Source organism: Poecilia mexicana, unplaced genomic scaffold (genome assembly GCF_051168715.1).
Source record: "Poecilia mexicana isolate PSO_F unplaced genomic scaffold, ASM5116871v1 scaffold_2, whole genome shotgun sequence".
Taxonomy (NCBI): Eukaryota; Metazoa; Chordata; class Actinopteri; order Cyprinodontiformes; family Poeciliidae; genus Poecilia; species Poecilia mexicana.
This window is the reverse complement of record NW_028263371.1, coordinates 48,636,836-48,661,712: the sequence shown is the minus strand read 5'-3', so window position 1 is coordinate 48,661,712 and position 24,877 is coordinate 48,636,836. Positions and strand designations below refer to the sequence as shown.

The 24,877-nt window shown below is 37.2% G+C and overlaps 1 protein-coding gene across 1 annotated transcript in view; it reads right to left on the bottom strand.

The window, feature by feature from the left end:
• Nucleotides 1-24,877, bottom strand: part of thsd7ba (thrombospondin, type I, domain containing 7Ba) — a 120,454-nt gene that overhangs the window by 70,379 nt on the left and 25,198 nt on the right. The window contains exons 8-10 of the mRNA XM_088008347.1: nt 14,344-14,535; nt 10,757-10,988; nt 4,404-4,519 (exon numbers count right to left, since the gene is read on the bottom strand). Of these exons, the coding sequence (XP_087864473.1) occupies nt 4,404-4,519; nt 10,757-10,988; nt 14,344-14,535 (540 nt within the window). The remainder of the gene's footprint in view (nt 1-4,403; nt 4,520-10,756; nt 10,989-14,343; nt 14,536-24,877) is intronic.

The window sequence follows — 24,877 nt, the reverse complement described above, 5'->3', positions numbered from 1 at the left end:
GTGTGTTTGTCTATTTGGTCTGGACCAAATGCAAACTTTGCTTTTTTTGTTTTTGTTTGGTGCAGGTTGCATTCACATTGTATTTTTTTGCAAATTAACCAACTTGTAAACAAAGCCATGCAGGTGACGATCATTGCTCTCATGGGGTGGGAACGAGAACAGACAGAGAAAGACAGTAAATGTGGAAGTTCTGTCTAATGCCGTTCTGTTACTCACACTTGTGCCGTTATCACAACTGCAACACAATTTTGAATGTTGAGAGAGCAATGTGATATTTATCATTTTGAAACGCAGTCAGCAAATGCGTGTTGCAAGCTGAAAGAGACAAGGTGCTCTGTGTGTCCTGACCTACAACATGCAACACTGAACGAATAATGTTTACCATGATAATAATAATAATAATACATTTTATTTAGAGGTGCCAGCAACTCAGGTTTTACCATAGAAGAAGCCAAACAAAACAAACATAGTTTGGATGGATTGCATGGAAACACTGATGGTTTGCAGTCATGTTAATATCAGGTAAAAACATGACATCATATAAATCAAATTTAATTACCTAAAACAAGAAAATGCAGCTTGCTTGCCTTTTTTTATTTATTTTTTTTTACTGCACAGTAGTTTTTGAACAGATTTTTGACAGTTGGTATTCCACTTTCTTCCTGAAGTCTGTTTATGCCTGGAAGTTAAATCTCTCCTTACAACATTTTGATGTTGTTTTATATAGCCTGGATATGCAGAATAAAATAACAAAATAAAACAAACATATATCATATATTAAATGTTATTATTTGAAGATGGTCCAATTAACCTGAGTATTTATCCATCCTCCTGCAACATAACAAGAGAGTGCGAACAGTGCTGAAAGTGTAACTTATTAGCAGAATACATTATTGGAAGCCAATTCAAAAAAGTTGTCTACTTCTTTTCCACATCATCTGTTCAAGAAGCGCAACAGGAACAGATATTTGATCTTTTTTAAACAGGCAGTTTAAGGGTGGAACAGTGAAACACGGTGGCAGCAGCTGTGTGAAGAACAGAAAGTGTGGAAAAGACAATAGGTCAGGGTTAATACTTGCCTCTTGTTTCTAAACCATTTCCACAGGCTTCTCCTGATCCCGATAATCCCCGTCTAACAGAATCGGGCACCAGGGTACAACTGTGCCACTTGTGCATCCTCCACCTACATAGGGAGACAAACACAAAGGTTTTATTTGGTAAAGGATGAATGCAGTTTTGTACCATAAATGTCAGAACTTTTTATACTCAATTTGTAGTTTGATGCAACTTTGATGAAGCATTGTTCATCTTGTAGAGATTAAACAGAACATTATTATTGCTTTTAAATTAGTTTGTTTACATATTCTCTGTTTAACAGAAAAAGAATTACGTCATACATATTTTATACATATTCGTGATCAAACATGACATCAAACAAACACAAATGCGTTTTGAATCTCTTAACCAACTAACTAATTTGCATGTATATTATGAAGCATTGTGCAACATTGTAGAATAATTAGTTAGTATTTTAAATAGGCAGATAAACAATGAGAACCAATTGTGAATAACTGTTTTCCTTGATGTTTTATTTCTCATTTCTCATGTTTAGATTAGCAGGTGGTAAATTATAAACGCTCCAAATTAAACAACAATAAATGAGATTCACAGTTTAATGATTGGAGTCATGAAACTCCCTTTAACTACTGTTTTTCCCAACCTCTTTATCTCAAGCCTCATTTTCATGATAAATCTGACTCAGTACGGTGATACTGTCATTAATTCCCAATACTAACAGCAATAAACTTTTTTTAGATCATTTATATATCTTGTTCCAATTGAAACAGCTAAAGAGTTTAAACCAAGAGGTAAGTGTTGTTTAAATATATACACAGATCACTATGACCATCCGTCCAGATTGGGCTTGTTTGAGCAGCGAATCACAGAAATGGTTGATTTCGCAGGAGAGCACAGACCAAAGCGTTACCCTGTCTCTCTTGCCATGCTTTCTTCTTAAATTGTTTTCCACAGGAAGGCGGCACACACATACCTGACCAACCAAGTAAATAAAAACATCATCTGAGCAGAAAAACCTTCTTCCTTTGAGTCAAGGTTGAGTTCTGATGATTACAGGTCGATGAATAGCATAGCGAACCTGATTTGCATAGGTCAAGAACAAGAGCTGCAGTGTTGCAAATATTTAGTGAATACATTGTTTAACCATCACAATTTGGACCAACTATTTTTCCTATTTAACTTGAGGGAAACTGAAGAAATTTTTATTAATTTTAGATAGAGGTGTGTTGAGCAGGGAGGATTTTTAATGAGCCAGTTATGCTAGCTAACAGCTAGCTAGCTAACAGATACTCTCCAGAGTAGCTAACAGATATTCTCCAGAGTATCCAGAGTATCTGTTAGCTAGCTGTTAGCTTCTGCAAAGAGACTTTTCTTCAATTATAAGAAAACTTGAGGTCAAACTTTATGTGTGAACACTAAATGAAAAAAGTTGCAAATTTTGTTAGTTGGTTGTTCTATGACTATTTTTTTTTCACCAAACAATATCAGTAGCTAGCCTAATTATATAACTGCATCAGGATCTTGACATTAATTTGCTAAGACTGGGAGCTGAGCCCGTCTAATCCAAAAACAGTAACAACGTCAGAGTGAAAATGACTAATTGTGAAAGTGAAGCTGAAATGCATTTTTCTGTGGAAACGAGAGGACATCTGTTAGACCCAGATATCCTTGACTAAAGTCCCTGCTTGAAGTAGCTGCTTGCTTGACTCCCCTATGAGTCATGGTACCTGATTCTACAGAGAAGGATTGGTCATAGGCCCCTTTTACTTTTTTTATGATGAATATTTATGTACCCTTACGACAGTGTATAAGCTGTACGTTTAACAGCCAATCATCAGTCTGTCCACCCTAAACTTCAGTTTTACCTGATTATCGACCTGAGAAAGAAAAGTGTAGCCTTTTTAGAATGCACCAATGAGTATATAGTGTAATTTAGAGATTGCTTTCCTGCGTGTTGGATCAAAGTCAGATTCACCCACGTTGCTAGGCCATATCATCAAAGACATTATGGCTTCATCATCTGTGACCTTACAGATAATGTCATCAGTCTGGATAAGATAGCTGAGGCAGCAGGCAGTGGTGCTCACTGAAATAACCTACTATGACATCTATATGGATGAACTGAATCTGAAGTTGTTTTTTAATGCAGCTACATAACATGACAAACTAAAATATGTCTTTATTCAATAGGTTACTTGGATTATCTAACTCACTAACAAAATGTAGCTATTGAATATTTCACATAAACTAACTCTTACAACAAGAGTTTTTTATCAGGTTGTTGCCCTTAACACGTTCCACAATGCATTACAAACACGGTGCATTACTCTAAGTCATGCTGATAAGAAAAGAGAAAATATTTAACTATAAATGTAGTTTTTACCTAAACACCGGACACACACGAACTGAGTCACACTCCCTTCCTTCGTACAGTGTGTCAGGGCACTCTTGACCTCCATTAGCAGGCGTCTGAATGATGATTCTGTACCGAGATTGCATTGCAGCAGTTGAATTATCTGTTCAACATGAAACACAAATTTCACAAAAAGTATCTTCTTACAATGCAGTACACAAAAAGTCTAAACAGGTAAACGAAGGAGACCCTTGTAGAGGACAGATAATTTAAAATGATGAGAGCACAAGTTTCTTATAAATGTCTCCAATGAAGACCAGACATCGTCTGACATCTCAAAGAGACAGCCAAAGAAACAAGTGATCTCGAAATTGATCCGACTCTGATTAGCATGCCCTTGATGCTCGTGATGTCCTCCACTTCACTGCAGTCTGTTTTCGGACACGCCACAATGTAATGGCTTCATTTGGCTCGGGCTCCAAGGCTCATTACACAAAACTAATTACAAAACATTCAAAATGCTGCAATTAAGAAAGTGATTAGATCGTCAGCAGGCCCAGTGGACTACAGCATATTTACAGCAACGCTATGCCTGCTCACTTCTTCAAAAAACAATTACATATTTTTTGATTTACAAGATACTACAGTACACCTGTGGAAAAACCATTAAATATTCATTTTCCTCTTGATGTGTCAGCTTAATGTAATAAACACTTACGGGCATCATCTGCAATTAAATGTAATTATTAAGCACACTGGACCAGTTTGATGTGCCAGTTCATTCTGCTTTGTCTTGATCAATTGTTCCCTCACAACACAACAACAAACTGTTAATGAAGAAACTCTCAAATTGTGCACTGGTAGGTTTAAACTGATATTTATTAATGAATATTTCCACATCATATGAATATTATTTGACAAAGTGTGGTCAGTCTTATAGGTAAATAACATCATCCTTCATGCAAAGACCTACCTGAGAGACAAGACGCTGGACATGCTGTCCATTCGCTGAAGGGGGTCACCACACAGTCCTTCTTGCAGGGAAACAAGCAGGGCCGGGTAGTTTCTGGGCGAGAAGACTCTAAACACCTGCAAATGTGGACAAGAAGTGTCTTTAAATTGACCTTATCCCAATGAACAACGCACAACTTGGTTTTCATTGGCAAGAAAGCAATATGGTGGACCAGCTGTTCTGTGCTTCACAGATTTTCTTAATAAATGAGGCCGTTCATGCGTGCGAATTATAAACACACACACACACACACACACACACACACACACACACCCCCACACACACACACACATATTTATATATGTTGCTTTCCATCCATTGCCAAGCTCCTGCGGTAGAACAATCCCATTAGCAAAATGAAACCTGGAGATGCAGGTATTATTCATTTAGATCGTCTTTATGCAGAGGATTGGAAAAGGCACATGGCAAAGCCAACTGTACCGAGTATAAAGCTTCCAAACCCATTTCAAATTACCTGATGATCAGTGGGGTTGACAGTCCTCAGAATTGGCCGCCAGTTCAGTATGTGGACATTTACAATTATCTCATTAACATAGGAGCCGATTCTTGACCCCGATTCTGCAGCACCCACGTGTACCAGCTAAACCAGTTCCCCTACACAGGGTCAAATAGAGCCATCTATCTCATGCCACACGCAGACCTGTTGCCGTGGTAACCGATTGACAACACCTCCGCTAACCCAGAAAGCTGAGGTTACATTTGAGTGTATCGAGATTCAACACCAAAAAACATGCAACATTTCCCACGCAAAAAACAGAACATTCAGTTCTTTACAGTTGATTTTTATTTTGGATTATTGTTAATAAATAATCAGCAAAGGTTGATTAGCTAAACAATTGTGCTACGATTAATCTGTCAGAAAGTGGGTGTTTATAAAAATTTACATTTTTATGTAAAAATTTTTGGTAACTGTGCAAAAGCCCACTGAACTGCACATCTTAGTTAAGGTTATTAAAGTTAAGCTAGCATAACTAGCCTACTTCCCTTTCTCACGCTATTTCTTATATTAAAATATTTTACTGACCAGTAAAATGTGATACCTTGCTGTCTAGTTGTCATAGTGGTGACAACTAATAATTCATCCATCCATTTATCTTTTATATATCATGCGTAGATTTAAGGTTTAGCACAGTTTGTTGACAGCTAAAAACAATGTCATCAACTTTTCTGCCGCCCAGCACGAAGCTGGATGGGGGGAATCTTGTGTGTGTGATTTCACATTTAGTATTAGATAGCACGTATCATATTTTAAAATTAACACATTTACTCTAAAGTTGGAAAATATTAAGAGCTTTTAATCAGTAATTCTGTTTTCTTGCAGTGTGTGACAGAAGCAACACAACTCGTTACGAATGTCACATTAATCGTTCTGCATCTAGATTACATAAATATAACAGGTTCACCCCTGAGTGCATTCATTCTTTCACATTTGAATCTGTCCTAATGATAGTTTCTTTGTAGAGCTGCAGCAGATTTTCCTTGGAATTAGGCCGATCTGTAATTGTGCCTCAATTTGAAGTATAAAGTCTAACCTTTCAAAAATTTATTTTTCTTCCTCTTCCTGTACTCGGATTCCAACTGTATTCTACAATCTGCTTCTCCTGGTCTCCTTATTTTTCACTTATTCATGCAAATCCTAAAAAATGTCAGAGAGCTCAGTTTTGAAGTAGCAATGAATTTGCTAAAAGAGGTAAAGAGATATTCAGTGAAAGCCCAGTGACATCTCACCTTATGCAAATCTTCACCTACTGGAGCTTTACCCAAAAAAACTAAGCAACTTCACTGAATTATACTCTTAACACAAGACCAGTGAAAATAAAGGAAAGCACATCCACCAGTAATTGCACTCCCTCAACTTTGAACTAATAACATTTGTCACTAATGAATTCTACTGCTAATTAGAGGACCAGGATAGCTATTACACATTTTTATCATGTGAGATTGCCTAATTGTTTTTGAGATCAACAACCACTGCCTCCATAATCCGATGAGGCACAGTATAGAAGGAGTAAGTAGCAGCTCTCAGCGACATTTTTTTCTTCTTCTAAAAATACACTTTGCTCCACCTGTGTCAGAGATAAGAAACAGGATAACGCCCAGCTGCCAGAAGTGTGCAACTCTAATAACAAGAAAAGCAGATTTAGCATTTTGTTGGAGTGTAATCTAGGAAGCAAGGGTTAAAACCAGGGTGCTAATTAAATTAGAGAAAATGTTTCAACATGAAAATTGCATAACAGTACGTCATCTCTGACATGTTAAAGGAACTGTTAAAGTTTTTTCAGTGCCTTCTTTCTCTAAAAAAAAAAAAAAAAAATCTTTTCATGTTTTTTAGGTAAATTAATTTCTTCTGTAACGGATCTTTAACACCCCACAGGCCGTGTTGTATTCTCTGAGTTGTAGAGCTTTAACATGATTGGGATTAAAACACTCTGCAAAATAAAATAATTCATAAGCTTTGATGTTTTGATCAACCAACAGGCAAACCCCTCCTCCTTGGCTGAGTGACTCCTTTCCCCCCCCCCCCCCCAACAACCAGAAATCCAGGATTCACTGGAGCCCCAGCATGGTGCCACATCCCTCCGACTGCACAAGCCAACACAGACAGGAATGAGATCAAAGTATACCAAAGCATGAGAAGGCAGGATATATAAAACCTTTTCCTTCCCTGGCTTTATCCCCTCTCTTCTCTCTGCCTTTTTGCACTGATGCATGCCAGAGGCAATGGCAACGCAACAAAGCAGCTGGGGGAATATTGTGGGATTTGCTTAAAATGAGGATGTCAGACATACAGTTAAGGCAATGAGGTTCAGCTGTGACAACAGTGTGAGGATTGGAGGTCTTTTAGACATTTCTGAAAATGTAGAGAAGTCAAAGACCAAATTAATTGCTGTCATGGTCTAAGATAATCCACACTAAAAAGATAAATACTCTTTATATCACCACAGTTTCCATAATTATTGAATTTATTTAAGTTCTCAGAATGACTGTGGATATTGATTTTCAACAGTAAACAGAAAACTGCACTGAAATCAGCCTTTGTAGGATGGACTCCAAATTAAAGGTGGCGCTTTGAAGCTGGATGACTGAACATTTTTACCTTGTGGAATATCCACATTTGTTTCTGTCTTCTCCTGGTTTGTCCTGCTCTGCAGACCCTTTTGTTGTTTGGTAGCTTTATAAAATTGGAAATTATCTCTGTAAATTTGTTTGAAAACAACATCTAGGCACAGTCACTGAATATCACAGGATTTTACAGAGTTTCTACTTAAACACACTGATCATAAACACCAATCTTAGTGGGATTAGTTAATTAAAGTACACGTCAACGTTTTAGTGTCTCCAAGGATATATGGAGAAAAATGTTTTCATCAAAACATAAAAGATTTTAATTGGTAAAGTTGGAATATTTGTCAATGTTTATGTCCTGAGAAACATGAAAAAGCCATCACAGCTGCCCAGGGTTTTTGATCACTGATTTTCAGTTTGAATGGAGCAGAAACGCTGCTGCTGCCACAGCATGTGCATCGTTACTACTCCCATGACACACATCTTACCAAGATTAAAGATTTTAATTCCGTTTTAGAGCTTAGCTGCTGTTAAATTGTATTAAATTATTACTTTAGTTTACTCTAATCCTGTTCAGAGCTCTTTTTATTTTCCCCCTTTCATTCCAAGAAATGCGATTGGTGCAGCTCATGTAATTCACTCCATCTACACGTTTCCCTCACTGTACAGTTTGGAGAGGCTTTCAAACCATAACGGCTATGAAACAATTTGAGGTTAATACATTATTAGTCTGATTTCACTGTTTAAATTTTGGACTCCACAGCTGCAGTGGATGGGGATCACAGCTGGACTCCAGGAGTAGCAGGAACTGCTCTGTGTCAGGTGATGTAATCCACATAAGCTCTTGTTAAAAATGCATGCAAAAAAGAGTTTAAAAAGATGTTCAGGGATACACTCGTCGTGCCTTATAAAAAGGTCAAAAGTTTAATTTTGACGTGACTAGAGGTCCTTCCTGGTGCCCTACATGGCTTGTGGCAATCTTTAGGAAAGCCTTTGTATTGCTTTCTTTCAGTGGCTTTCTGGTCTTACCTTTTCCATAAAGGCATGCCTTTTGGAGACTGAAAATAATACTTATCCTTTCAACTAAATGTCCACCTGAGTGGTGGATTCTGCGTCTCCACTAGAATTACCATGTACCTCTTGGCTGCTTTTCTGACTAATGCTTGTCTTGCATGGCCTGCACGTTTAGCAGGTTTAGAATCACACCAAAGTCTTTCCAATTGTTGATGACAGATTGAACAGCTCCCTGAGATCTTCAAAGCAAAGGATATTACTTTATAATCCAACCCTGCTTGGAGCCGACTGTAATTTTCCCCTGACTTGTCTGGAGTGTCTCTTGGTCTTCATGGTTTTGTTTTGATGGCAAATTGTGACAGAATTATTTGTTTAAATTATTAATCATGACATGGAGTATGTTTTCTTTTTATTTCTCATACATACTGCCCTTGTCAGGAAATGTCGCCACTGAGCGCTATTTTAAACATACATTTGATCAAAGTGTTGAAATATTGAATAGAGTTCACAGGTGTGTTACTACAGATGCTATTCTCGGGATGTGGAGAAAAAGAACAGAAATAAAACTGAAAATCAATCAAACTTTTTCCTGCAGGCTCTGGGCTGATACCAAGGAAAACCCACTAAGCTTTTGGTTGAGCCACAGATCCCTGCAGAGATTATTGCCCACCATGAAATGCTTAGGTGTTTTGCTGACTGAAGGAACCTGTTTTTCACAAAGAACATTGGTTTTTGTTTTGAAATGTCTGTTCAGAAATATTGAAGACATTTCCAGTTGAACGTTTGATCTCAAGTAGAAAAACAATGTCGTCTGATGACGGCTGTGTATCCCTAAGAGTCTATGTGCCTCATTTAATTAGTAACTGGAAGCACTAACTCACAAGTTACTGACAAGACACAATCATCGAATAGCAACATGCAGGTCTAAGTTTTAGGTGGTGTTCCAATAAATGAACACTTTGCAGGGATATGAGAGAGGCGAAGTGATTAAATTCACGGCACACTGTACGAGCGAGATCTGTTGGAGGAGCAGAAATGACAGCTTTCATTAAAGCTTTTGTGGTGGCAGACAGGACGCGCATGAGAAAAAAGCCTCTCCATAATCCATTTTATGGCCCTGTCAATAATATGTTGAGCTAAAGAAGGGCAAACTTTGTGAATTATTTATAAATCTGTCTTTCTGGTGCAGGCTTTAACATCATTAAAGTGACAGCACAAAAGCCCTTAGCAGTGTTTGATATTGTATTGCTGAAAGAGAAGGATAATGGGGGAGCAGATGCAAGATGAATCTCGGGTTCACATACTCATATATATATATATATATACATATATATATATATATATATATATATATATATATATATATGTATGAAAGAATAGCAAAAACACAGAGTGAAAATATAAAGGAAGAGAGACACTTCACAAAACTCTTGGGATGTGAATCCACAGAGCATCCCGTCCTCTGAGTCATCTTTAAATATCTATACGATACTTAAGTTCAGACATGTGTTTTTTTTTTTTTTTGTTTTGTTTTTTTTGGGGGGGGGATGAACATTGTTTACAAATTAGTCTACAAAGAGTATTCATATATCTGACTATTTGCACATAATTTCCCAAAAATCTTTAAAAGGTACAGATTACTTGTGACTAAAAGCATAGAAAGAAAAGATAAAAAGAAAATATGACTTTCTATTCTAGGCAGAAACACATTTGTTGGTTTGTAAAGATCAAAATGCAGGAATAACCAAAGTATCTATAAAATTCAGAATAAAGTCAAAACATTGAAAAAGCATGAAATCTTAGTCGCTCTCTTGTCTATTGCAAATCTGGTCTAGTTTCTAGTCCAAATATTTTAGTACACTAAAAATAAGACAAAGCTACCTTACAAGTAACTTTTCAGCAAGATATAGAAGCTTGTTTTAACTCCATAATTCCTTAATAATAATCTTAAAAAAGAAATGTTTCTCATGTTATAACTGAAACAATCTACCGGTGGAACTTGTGCTTTTTCATCCAGTAATTATTGACTTAAAACAAGCTCCTACATCTTGCTGAAAAGTGACTTGTAAGTTAGTTTGCTGTATTTCAAGTGTACTGACAGATTCACACTAGAAACTAGACCAAAACACTATGGTAAGATTTAGTGTTTTTGTGGTGAAATGCTTTAAAAATGTCCTGATGACAACAAATTTACCCGGTGGCAGAGAGCATACCTTTTACTTATGACTGGAGCAGCATTCATCCTCATGCAGCTGACGTTACGGCTCTGAACACCAACAGGGCAGGCGGACGTCTCATTGCGGGAGCTAGTTTCATTGGTTTTAGAAGACGCGTCCTCAGTACAGGGCCCCCATTCTGAGGCTTCCCAGTAAAACACAGTGCAAGGATGGTCGTTGCAGACTCGCCATTCCTCTAGGGCCGGGGCTGCTGGGCATGTTTTACCATCTGGAGGTGAAATATAAGACAAGGAAACATAAAACAAAAACATTTCACAATCTAGCATTTCAAAAAGTGCAGATTGAGCCGCCGTCTTCGGACGCAACCCAACAGTTCTTTCTTGATTTGGCTCAAAGCGGTTTAGCTGGCAGTCATACATCTGCTGCATCTGCCTACAACAGTTCTAAAATCTGAAATTTCCACCAACAGCTAATAAATCCTTCAACTAATCACCTAAATTTCAGAGGGTTTTTGAGCAAGGATGAAATAGAGCAGAGTCAATAAAATACCCAGCTGCCTTCGGCCATGACAGATAAATATTCAAGTTTTTAAAACCTGGTGTGTATTTCACAAAAGATGAAGAGTCTTAGCACTTTGAGAAAATATTTTACACTGCAACTGCTTAGTAGCAGCCAGATGCTGCTTATCACTTGGTTAACTTATGCTCAGAGAAGATGAATCACCTTTATGCATCACTGGTTTTGACAGTTTGAGGGTCTGGAGCTTTCAGGTGTGTGTAACACAATGGTAAGCAGGAAACACATTAAGAAATACATTGCTAAAAGAAGCAACGGGCAGCTGTGACAGTTAGTAAACAGTTTTGCAAAATGCCCTACGAAAAATAGCCATAATTCACAGCCTTGTTTCTTTGCTAATGTTTAGCGTAAGCCATTGCTTCATTTCCGCAGCTTGTCTTCCCTTTTTCTAAAATTACCTGCAGCTATTTTCAGTCATTTTCAAGCACAATTTGTTTTACTCAACAGTTTTCATTTTGGAAAAAACATAATGCGTTTTGGCTGTGATCTACATGTACATAAATGTACATACATATGAGTGAGTTTCCCTCTAAATGAACTGTGTGTATGTAATGTGTGTCAGATCAGAGGCAAGGTTGGTTTGTTTGAGCAATTTTTGGAGCAGAAGATTATAATAAAGAAAGATTGGACATATTGCAGTCAGTGAGTTGACACAAACTTCTCTGTAAACCCAATTACTCTGCATTAAAAAACGAGGTTATGTTTTGACATATGACACATGATCAAAGTCAGTCATTTATCATGACAATGATCCCAAACACTTCTGAAAATGTCACTCGGTAATTTTCAGATAGCAGTAAAACAATAGATGTCCACTAACCTCAATAAACTGAAGCAGCTTGGTAAACAATGATGCAAAAGGACTTCAGAAAATTGATCCAATTCAAACTCAAAGGCAACCCTGATGCTAACATGTAGCAAAGATGGCTATAAAAGCAAAATAATCAAAAAGTGATTCTAAATTCTAACTTTCACTTATTTTCTAAGGACATCACTGAGACTACTGTCTCCTGTTGTTGATGTGAGTTTCTCTGTTTCTGACTACAAGGACTCCTCAATCTGAATGGAATAAAATGATAAAAGCCTAACTGATGATGAGCTGAACGTGTTAATTGGAGAGTGTTGAGGACCACAGCAAAACACAAACATGACTTTTTCACCGAACTACAACCAAGGAGATCCTTACGGTTTCTGATCTACTCTGCATTCCACAGCTGTACTGAGGTTTCACACAAACTGCTCTCTTACAGCCTCCTCTGCCAGCCAACAGATATCCAGCAATTGGGTTTAAGCTGCAAGATTCTTTCATCAGCTGTTATTGCTGATATGTGTTTAGTTACAGGGATTAATGGGCAGCAGCCGCCTGCCAAGGCAGCCAAGGCTGTCTGACTTGAAAACATGAAGTACACAGAGAAACACTTGCCAGAGGAACAGCTCCTGATAATGGATGATCTGCTCAAACCTCAAATGTTTTCTGAAATGAAAAATGTCTGTATAACACTCTTAAATCTGGAGAACCAGACGAAAGGACCGCGATGCTGGTGAAACCACGCTGATAAAAGCTTCAGCTCAATCAATCTTTATCTACTATTTGCTGAGCTTAGTTTTCAGTTAATTCTGAAACTCTTCTAAACATTTTTACTTACAAAATAAAGCTTAGACACTGCACTTTTACTTATGGATACATCTTATATGTTTTTCATACATGTTGTTATACGAGTTAATTTTAATATTTAATTGATATTCAGTCTTAGTAAATGTAAATTTGCCTATTTTTAAGGAGGACCTATTACCCAAAATGGTAACACTTTATTTGAAGGGGGTTGAATAAGACTGTCATGACACTGTCATAAACATGACATAACACCTGCCATGAACATGAATAAGCCTTCATGAATATTTATGACTGTTGTCATAAAGCGTCATTCGGTAAATTATGACACTTTTAATACAAAGTTGACATTATTCAAAATGTCTTTGTTATGACAACTTGACATTAACCAAGAAATCATTACTGATATAAATTTGTTATAAAAGTATTACTGATTGCACTGTAAAAATTAGGTAACTTTATGTTATTAAAGGTAAAGTTTAAACAGTAATGATTTCTTGGTCCTTGGTCAAGTTGTCATAACAAAGACATTTTGAATAATGTCAACTTTGTATTAAAAGTGTCATAATTTACCGAATGACGCTTTATGACAACAGTCATAAATATTCATGAAGGCTTATTCATGTTCATGACAGGTGTTATGTCATGTTTATGACAGTGTCATGACAGTCTTATTCACCCCCCTTCAAATAAAGTGTTACCCACAAAATTTAAATTTTGCACATTTTTGTGCTTCCCTTTAGGTCTTAAATGCTTCTAAAAAACAGACCAACTGCTTAATAAGTTAATGTTGGCAATAAGTTCATGTTTTTTGGCGTCTGAAAAATGATCCAATTCAAAAACCACTGAAATTTAACGTCACAAATCAGCAGACACCGCCTCTCACCAAACAACCCAACCTGAGCTTCAGTACATGTGAATGGCTGGTTCTACTACTGTATATGCTTTACAATGGCTGCTGGAAAACACAGGTGTTTTGGTTTTGACTTCCAAGCCAGAAACCAATTGCAGCAGTCTTGTTGGTTGTGCAGGAGGCTCTACTTTTGCTTTTCAAAGATGTACAGTTGTATAACTGCACATCTGTTCGCAGCTGTTTTCATGTCCAAGTGTAAACGTTGAGTTGGGGGGCGTGCCTTATTTGGATTTAAAGTGACAAGAGGCTATAAAACGGCTGAAAGGACTCAAAATAGGTAGAACTAAACAGACTAAAATCTTATCATCTGAGAATGAATTTGTGCATAAAAATTAATGAACATGTTTTGTATTGAACATAGATCTATTGTTAATTGCTGCTTTGTCATTCATTGATAAGCAAAAAAAAAAAAAGAAGCAAACTGGTTGAAAAGTAAAATGTGTGGAAGAAATAGGTATTTCATGATTATTTAAAAGAGGATATGGAAAAGAGTCAAAGTAATCAGAGGGATTTTCAGGTTACCTTTTCCTGGGATGGCTAATACTGTGCGACTGCGGCTCTGCTTGCCCTCTGTGGTCTTTGTGGTGCAGCTGTGTGAGCAGGAAGACCAGGAGGACCAGGAGCCCACCACACAGTCTGCAGAACAGGCAACATCACAGGCCTCCTCAGTGGGTGGAGGCTCTTCTACACAGTGGCTGTCGGGCACATCACCTCCTAAACATGGCATAGTAACAGAGCTGAAATTAAAATGTTGGAATTGTGACTAAATTATGACTTATGTGCAATAACTGGCATTCATTTTATTAAGGCAATAAAGGGAGAGAAAAGGTTGTTTTCGGTTTTTATTTTATTTGAGAGTTGACAAAACAGATATAAGAGCGTCAACCATGTGACACCAAACTCAACGGTAGATTATTTTATACTAAAACGCATAATTCCTTTTTACTAAACGAAATGAAGTGACAATAAATCAGTTTGTGTCCAGGTGTATGTGTGCATATATACATATGGACAACTTAGGAACTATTAGAGTTACACAAACTCAGCTTTTATTTTTCAGTATCAGCAATATGATTGCCTTCACTAACTTAAGAAATGCTCATTCTTATACATTTGATAAAGCAGAGCAGGTAAACTAATCTTTTATTTTTTCTCTTAATTTCTTTTGCAACTTTGAGTTCCAATATATCCAACCAGTAGGCACCATTGATAAGAAATATATAATATATTCTGAAAATACGTTTGTACTGGCTCAATAATAACATTACTTAACCCTAATAATCTGCATAATGTGAAGTGGGTCAAATTTGGCTTATTTTTCTTTAGTATGTATTTATATCCATAAAAACACTGTTATTAGGCTTCATCTTAAGAAAATATCACTTTTTACAGGTTAAATTGTTATTTTCCTATAAATGTATTTTATTTCCCATGAACCAACTTGATTCTTTGCGTGACTGTATGTGTGTGAACTAAAAACTGAACAATGGAAAACAATGGACAGGGTGTGCAGGTGTAGTCCTGGAGAGAAGGGGTCTCTGAGCTGCATCTTCAAGCCATGACCTTTACAGTGCAGTGGAGTGGATCACAGCCAAGTGGAAAAAGGCCAGGATCAGAGTCAGCTCCTCCAGGCCTGAGGCTACGCTTCTCAAACAAAGAGGCTGTCAGTCCCTGACCCAGTTTAAGTGACTTTGTGTCAATAAGTATAATATATCGCTTGATGAACATGATACTGACAGCTAAACACGGTAGTGGTAGCAAAATGCTCGGGGCTGTTTTGCTGATTCAGGACTTGCAAGAGTCCTGATGGCACCAAATGTACAGCCTGCCACTGGTATTAACTCATGTTATTTCTGTCTGATGACAAAATTTGCTTGATGGCCTGAAACATGTCAGCATGGCAAGAAAAGTAAAAAACTGGAGAAATCTGTAAAGGCGCCAATATGTTTTCATAATAATGTACTTAGCATGACGAGAAACAGTGCGACACCAGCTTAACTCAATTCCGAGTTAATACTTCAGCATTAATCTTTTTAGAGTTCATTGTTGGGAGTCAGGTTTGTTAACATGCTTCTTTAAAAAACAACCGTTTCCAAGATCACAAAGAACCAAATGAAATGTAATTCTCTCTGTTACAACAAATATTACATTCAATCCAGCAGTGCATGGCATTCATGATGTAAGTAAACCAAATGATTTAAAATTACATTGCACACAGGTATAATGCTACATTAGTAATAATAGATTTACAGAAACTCTAACAACTTCTTGTAGTTGACAGAGCTCCCTTCAAAGTTCCTGGTAAAACAGAAAGAATGTAGTCAGATCGAAAAAAACAGTCTGTTGTGTTACGTTTCTTTTTTTTTTTTTTTGGTAATATAAGATAGTTTTTTTTAAGTCATCTCTCAGCTTGCAGGCATGTAGTGAAATATGTGAACCTCTCAATTAAAAAAGTCAAGCAAGTAAGTCAGTAGAACTATTGACTCAAAATAAACTAAACATTTAACGTGACTATTCATCAGTATTGCAGTACATAAAACCTTCCTGAAAATAATATCTATTTTTTAAATGTTTGCGATTGTCTCTATAAAATGAGAGAGAAACAGAAAAAAAGTGGGATGTCGTCAACTTGTCCAAACAATGCCAGCAGCAGCCCAGGCATCGTTTTTATAGATATACACTTCCACCGCGTAGTGTCATTAACTTTGCTGAACTACAACAAGATATATAGTTTAACAATAACAACTCTAGGGCATATTTGTTATCAATTTGTTGTTGTTTTTTGTCCCCATGCACTCTTGGAGGATACAGCTAATGCAGAAAAATACGAGCCGTGGTAACGCCTCATGAGATAAATGTAAAATACTCCCTTAGGGAGTTTGAAAACCTTTTGCCCATAGAGTTAAAGCATCTAAAGCTACATCAAAATATCTGACATGTGTGCAGCAGAAGATTGTCTAGAATAATGGAGAAAAGCTAGGGGCCACTGCATCCAGTGATTTAGTTATAGCACACTTTAGGAATGTACTGATACACTTTCCTCCAAACTCAGCACAGCAGGTTCTACAACAATAACAATATGTGATCTTTTTTTTTTTAAGCATAAAATACTTATTTTAGCATGCTAATGGTGCTACAAAATACTAAACTTAGGTGGTAACACAAAGTATTTTAAATAAATGCATTTGCAAAAAAAACACAAAAACTCAACATATGACAACATATTACAAGAACATATCACCGCATTTTTTTGATGAAATAAGAATAGGAAAATAAGTTAAAATTTAAAGCAGACTATATTTACACAACAACAGCAATGTAGAGATGTAATGTGAAAGGTCAGAATTAAGTCTAAAATCAAAGAAAGCTGTGGAAGAAAAAGTTTACACTTCCTCTCATGCATACATTTCCAAAGTGCAGCTAACTAAGCAGTGATCTGGGGGCTGCAGCGCCTGAATCGAAGCTGAGTTTAACATAATTGTTTTGAGCTGACTGAGATTTTACGCTGCGTGGGAATTCATTGTCATGGTTCACCATCGCGCCAACCCAGGTAATTATTTCAGACTGGCTTGCTTTGTACAAAGCGAGCGTGAAATAAAACACTGCATACACACATTTCTATAAGTTAACCTTCACATTTGTAAGATAAAAAAAAACAAAAAAAAACTAGATATAAGAATGAGATGCAGCCAAAAGTTTAAATGGGAAAAACAACACAGAAAGTTTTATTCTCTTAACTTTTATATAGTTCTCAAATGCATATCAGTGCCACTTCATTTTGGGGTTTTTGTTTTTCCTTTTTCAGTTCATGTTTTAGTTTAGTTCCTGCAATGAGTTACTGTACCAGACTTTTTTTTGTGCACTTGGCCCTGTGCACTCTGTTACTTTTGAGCGTGTTTATGTTGATACTTTGTCGTCTAGTCATGTTCGGTCAAGTTGTTATTCATTTGTTCCTTGTGTTCTCCTCGTGATTACATTTGTTTTATTATTTCTCCACTCAGATCCTCCAGTCAGTGCTTAACCCCGGCTTTTCCACATTATGTTAATCACTCTCACCTGATCCAGTAATCACCCCTCGTGTGCACATACAATGATTTACTCTCTCTTTCATTCAGCAATTTCCGTATTCTCCCGTTTCCTGTTGATGCAAGTCCTATTTAAAAATAAAATGTGATTTTGTCTGCCTAGTGCTGACATGATGACCCACGTATAAGAAACTAGTTACCTGCCAGATGCCATCTGCCATCCTGTCGTCACAAATGTCACTAATACCTTGCTAGCTCTACCTGTGAAACAGTTTTACAGAGGTGAGGCAGAATTTGCGTTGCACTCCTTCATGCTCTATCCAGCAGGAACAAATTAAATTCCTTTGTTTCCTAATTAAAATGAGTGAAAACTGAAAGAACATAATCAAAAATGTTTGCCATTTCAAACCAAAACGTTCCAAAACCTTGGCATATCTTGACACCAGGATCTGACCCATGAATACTCTTGCTGATCTCCCAGAACTGAAAGCCTAATTCTATTTCCAGCCACTTTGCTCCAACACAAGATGGGAATTAGATTTCCATGAGTTGGAATTTAATCGACCTGAAGGCCCTCGGCTATCCAGCATGCTGTGTTGTTATCGTGTCTGGAAGGGCACAATAAGCGAGTTTACTCTTAGATAAAAGACATATGCAAGGTTACCTCACATGTTTGCACTCAATATTACACACTAAAAAAATGTTCTGACATATAAAACACTAGAGGCTAAAGTACAATTTTAAGGACTCTGTGGTAACATTTTATGGATGGGATTATTTTTTCTTCTTTAATAAACTGTATAAAAACAATTGATTTATGAATTACTCTGAAAACAAAAGGGCCTAATGAGTATAATAGCAAACAAAAAGCCACAAAACTGTCTGGAACCATCGCCTGAGGACAAATGACATAACAGCACGAAGCTACAACTTGTGTATGCGTGTGTGTGCGTGCTTGTGTGTGTCTGAGGGTGTACTGTTGTGCAGAAAGACGGCTGCCCCTGGGGTCCTCCTGCATTATTAATACAGGGATCTGTAGTTAGGGCTCTTACTCAGAAATAATATCGCTGCCTACTGCATGCAATTTCAACATGATTTCTGCTCTGCACGCCCACCGACCAATTAATCTCTCTCATTGTTATTATTCCGCTCTAAATCCATAGAAAAAAAAAATTGGCATTGACTTTTCTTAAAAGTTAATAATCACATATTGGGGGAGCTTTAAGGTGAACTGGACAAAATCCCAGTGGGTTGTGACAAACTGGGCTGGATGACCAATTAGTGTCTGGGCTACATCAGCTTGCCAAGCATGTTCCTTTACAATTTTACCTCCTCTGACATCCATACGTCCATGTTTCCAGTGGCTTTTCTGGGCTCGTCATTGACTACATACTGTTGACCAGTTAGGCGGAAAGAGGCAGGCAGTTGGAGAGAGACACTGTTGTTGTTATTGTTAGTTTCACAAATGTCAGAGAGTCTGCAGGCTTTGGGTTAGTCACCATCCAGTGCAGTACATGAGGTAGAAAATCAGTCATGTCAGCCATCAGTTACACATATACCGAGTATATTTGAGTCAGCAGCCTCCGTGATCGGTGGCATTGACTCTGCAAGGAGAAGGAGCTGAACGAGGTGTCAAAACAACTTCACTCAGCCTTGGGCAAATACCCGGCGGGTAAGCCATCTCAGCAGTTATTTATGCTGGTTTAGAGCCTCAATAATCAACAACAATATATCATAACAATATGTAAGCAAAAGAAAAAGGGGGGGAGGGTCTGTTAAAATTTGTTGTCCTGCTCTTGCCTAAACAATGTTTTGTTTGGTCAAGTGGTCTGGATCTGTAACTGGAACCCCTAATTTTAAAAATACAATGTAAACCTAAACTTAGTAACTCCATAATTCTATATGAAGTAATGTTTTATGGAAACTGAAAGGGATGTAAAGATTTCTTAAGTAGTTTTTGTAATTTTGAAATTTGGATGATTCAAGTTGTTATAATATGCAGATACTCTTTGCTTGATTTTTAAAAAAATATTCTACACTGTTGTTGTAGTCTGTTTTTTTTTTATTATTATTTAATTTGAATTGATCAATTCCTTGATTTTCGTGCACTAGATTTTAGCTTATGACATCTCTCTGTGTCCCTGATTTACCAGACCAGTACATGTAGACTGAGGATTTCTCCTTGGTTGCTAATAAATCCTTGCCTCTCTTATGTTGTGTGAATGCATTATCAACTCTCACGTTCATTCTTGTCACGCTCAGCAGATTAATTTAGATTCTGTGTTCTCTTGATTTCCTGGAACTGCAATGCCTGTTGTTTTATTAATAAAACCTTATTATTTTCTTTACTTGACAACCTGCAGACTCCCAGTTTGTGTTTATGTCCAATGCGTCTCTGCAGCAGAACACTTTCCCTTCAAAGGTTTAACACAACATTTCATCATTCGACAGTTTCTGCTCCTGACCAGGTATTAACTTTAGTTGGGGACAACAACAGGGGTCAGAAAAACTATGTCCAATAAATAAAAGATGTAAGCCCAACTATGGCAGTAAGTAGAGTTGGACTGAAAAGTAGATTGTATAAATAAGCTTAGCATTTCAACCAGGAGACTGCCAATTGCTGTGGCTGCTGGTTTGGTGGAAATATGTGGGGGAAGAAACATGAACTGGAGACTGAAGCTCCACGGAGAAGCTTTGGGTAAACAGCCAGGGCTTTGTGTGAGCATATATTTCTCAAACATGCATGAAAGAATCAATGTTTTGGTTCATTTTGATGAAGAAATGATATTATAACATGACATAAAGCTAAAAAAAAGTCAATTTTACATCATGCCTCCACTTTACCTCCCATCATCAGTAATCTTTATGACTCCGATTTCCCATTTGGTGAAAATCTTTTGGTTCAAATCAGAGTTTCTGCAAAAAATTCTTAACATTGCTGCTCCAACATCAGGTGAACTTCAGACAGCTAATGAAGAACGCTACTCTCTCATTCTCACACTGTCATGAAGAACAGCTTGTAGAAGTTTAATATCTGTTTTAATGTGACCTGGTGATAATCCAACCAAAACTATATGCAAGTAGGGGAAAAAGCTGGAACAGTTGGCGATTTCTCTTTCACTTTAAACGTTCTTGTAAAGACTGGAAAAGATCTGATCTGACTGAATCAACAAAATAATACGCTCATAAAATTATACAGTTTTAATAGCCACACATGAGAACACAGGCTGGGATTCTGACAGACTGGCAGACAGACAGAGACAGACATCAGCCTTTTAAATCATTAAAATACCGATTAGTGCAGAATGCCTGTCACTGATCCAAAAGGACATCCCACTTTGTTATTACTGTTAATCATCACAGACAGTTTTTAGACATGTTTGAGGTTTTTAAACTTCATTTGTAATATCAACAAACAACAAAACTCTTGAGTAAAGCAAAATCCTTCAGTAAGCATGTTATCTTTTTTTTTTACAGTTATTTCTCTCAAATATAATTTTTTATGTGTACAAATGGAGTTGTAAATGTTGATTGTTTCATACAAATAAGATTTTATTATTACAAATGATATGATTTTTTTATCCAGAGAGCTAGAGTTTGACAAGCTGGTGTTTAGTGTGATGCTTTTTAGTTATGCAAGTTCTTCAGTTAGCATTACGTCTCTCTAGCTGAACTGTAAAATGTCCTTGAACAGCTCATTTTATTCCATCTCAGCCTGAGTATTTCTATGAATTACCATATCTAAGCAAAACAACCCGCCATTTTAGTAATGGGAGATGATTTCTGACCTCCATCAGCTGAAGTTCGTTTGAGAAGTGATGCATCTGTGCTCCTCAAAAGCAGAGACATAGACAAGTTCATACCTTTACAGGTTTGAAAAGCAGTCTAGCTCTCTGGTTCTATCCTAGAGAAACTGCAAACAAAAAGCTTACATTATGTGGGAAGATAAAATAGAGAGAAGCCTGCAGGTCTTCAAATGCTACCCTCTGAGTATGATCTATGTAGAGGATTAATCTTTTACTCGTTTCAAATGGGCTTCACGGCGGAAGCAAATTTATTCTTCACTTGACGCAATACTTCAGGGAAAAACACAACATGGAAACAGGTTTTTAATAGAGACGCATTATGTAAACAAGACTGTCGTGAAGAAACGGTCGCTGCTGCTGACCTTTCCCTCAAACACACACACAGGCAATCAGCAGCAGCTGTACAAACCCTGTGCACAATAATTCAAGCAAAAATCCCAGAAAAGGCGTCATTATAACGCAAGGTAAGAACTATCAACAGGGTTTCCGCCGACAACATTTTGGATGTGATTAAATAGTCGCTGATGCAAAGCTGATGTCATCGAAAGGAAGAAAATAATTCTTCACCTGAAAAATTTCAGAACAACCCACTTTACAGTTTTTTTTTTTTTTAACTTTGTCTGCCCGGGCCACACTGTGCTTTGCAAAACTTTTATTTTGTTCCAACGATACTTTTCAGCCGCCTTTAGTCTCGTACTCGCCGTGAAAAGTGCAACCAGTTGCATGCACGTTTTGTGTCTGTGTGTATTTTAATCTCAGTGAAAACACAGCTGTTCTCCGATGCCTCAGAGATTTTGTGAGTGAAACTGTGAGCAAACGGCATCTTGAACACCGATAAGCATAGCAGACGGGTCAGCTGTAAACTTGTGGAAAGGTTAAAAACGGAATTAGTTTCCAAAACAAGCTAGCCCCAAAGTTTGAGCATCTTCTGGAGAACTTCAAACTGAAAGCAACAAAATGGTCAAACTGCAAACCTACAAAGACACGGTCATCCACCTAAAATGACAGAGCTTTGGCCAGGGAAGCAGCAACAAGGTCAATTGAAAATCTGGAGGAGCTGCAGCCTCAGAATGTATTGAGAGTACAATTATTATCCAGGCAATCCAGAATGGCCTTTACAGAACAGTGAGAATATGAAAGACATTGTTGAAATAAAGCTACAAAAGGTCCCGTTTGCAATTAGAAGAAGAGGGAACATCATGAGCTTGCCATCATTGATCATGCTCCAAAACATACGCAGGTGCATCATAAAGTATCACATTATTTTGTCTTTGCATGGTCTGTTCACGTAACATTTATGTCTTTCTCCTTTTGTAAGAAAAAAGTTAACAGAAGCTAAGAAAGTCGCGGGTATACATGCCACGTATAAACCTTGCAGTCAGTCAAAAATATTTCTGCCTCACAACATTGCTTTCTCGATTAAACTGTGAAATTTCTATGAAGTAAGAATAGAAAGTCATTAACAAACAAAACACATCAAGAATGCAGCAAAAATATGATATTACCGGTAAGCTTTGCATAGTTCAGTGAGAGGGGAATAATTGGTGCTTCCAGTCTCTTTATTTCTTAAATTCTCTGCTCGAATTTAATCAACAACCTATAAATATGTAAATTCTAAAAAAAAGTTTTTTCTGTCACACAATAAGAAACAGAGGAAGAAGAATTCTGAAAGTTATTGTCATATCTAGTTTCACTGTGAAATTGTATATAAAATGTTGTTTCATCTTATGATAGGCTCAATCCCTCAGAGATAAAGCAGCAGCAGGAGCTTTAAACAACCCCTGACCTTAAAAAAATACTTGAAATTATATTATTCCAGAGTCTTTGAAACCTTCAAATTTACTTATTCTTTATATTTTTCCAGGACCATTAATGCCTCGTTGCCTTCCTCTCTACAGACAAAGTGTCCATCATCCTTATTTGTGCAACACTTGGGAAAAGGACCTTCAGTGTGTTGAATCTGAATGTGTAGCCAGAGAGGCAATTAGAAGCTGCTTTCTCCAAGGTCTACAAAATTTATATTTCAAGCACAATAGTAAAAAGTGTCGAAAGAATCATCTCTCTAAGGCGGAAACTTGACCTTGGTCAAAGTGGGTTATGACTGCATCCCTGCAAAACTAATCATCACTGTCCAAGTTAATCTATCTAATTATATTTTTCTTCAATGAGTTTACTGCTATTCATTTTCTTAACAAAGGTAGCAGAGCGTTTGGGTCCTTCTTTCTGGCTGTAGCTGTTATAAAACAGAAACATTGCTAACAGTGCGCAACATAACTAAGACAATAGTTAGTACGCCAATGAATTCAAATGGTCAAAGGACAAAAATCAAAAATAAAAAAACACAGCATAGATCAATCTTTCTTCAGCCACAAACACGAAATCCACTCTAAATAATCTCACGAGACTCTTCCCACCAAATTTCTAAAGCTTCCCTCCTCACTCGGCCCGTCAAAACTCATTAGGCCCTTAGGATGGCTAATGTGTTTGGACTTTCATCTGGATTCATGACAAACATACACCCGATCCATTGTGACAGAGTAATAAAACATGGACAAAAAAGGCTCCAATTAGGCCCATAATCAATGGAGATGAGCAATTAATGCCTGGTAGGAAGCAGGGATTCTGACTTTTAATCAGGCCCGTGTTTTCTGTGCCCATAAAGCTGACAGTGGTCCATAATGAATAATGCATGCGCCGTTAATGGTAATGTTCCCGTCACCCACCTTGATGATGCGCCTGAGCACAACGGATCACATCACACTTGGTGGTTCAGGCGTCACAATAAAATTGATGGTGAGGTCTCTCTACATCACTGCATTGCTGGCACCACTGTAACCTTGATGAATTTTATAGCTCCTTATTCATTTGAATTTTTAGGATTAGCCGTTTCAGGTTCTTAGTAGCTTGGATTCATTTAAATAGAAATGACTAGACTGTATAAAATAAACTCTGTGCACTCAAGAATTATATGGATAAATATGAACATTGTTAAAAGTGTAGTTTGAGATATTAAATGCAAGGTTAATAATCATCTCACCTTCTGTGTAAAAATGGAAATGTACTTTAACTTCAGTGTCACTGAGGTTTATCTGTCTAATTAATAATGGAACAACGCATTTCAGTGATGCTCATATTACCACCTTTATAATGGCGTGAGGATTTCAAAATGGATTTTATTTACATTTTATTTAATGGACCAGCAAAAAGTAGAGCATAACTGAGAAG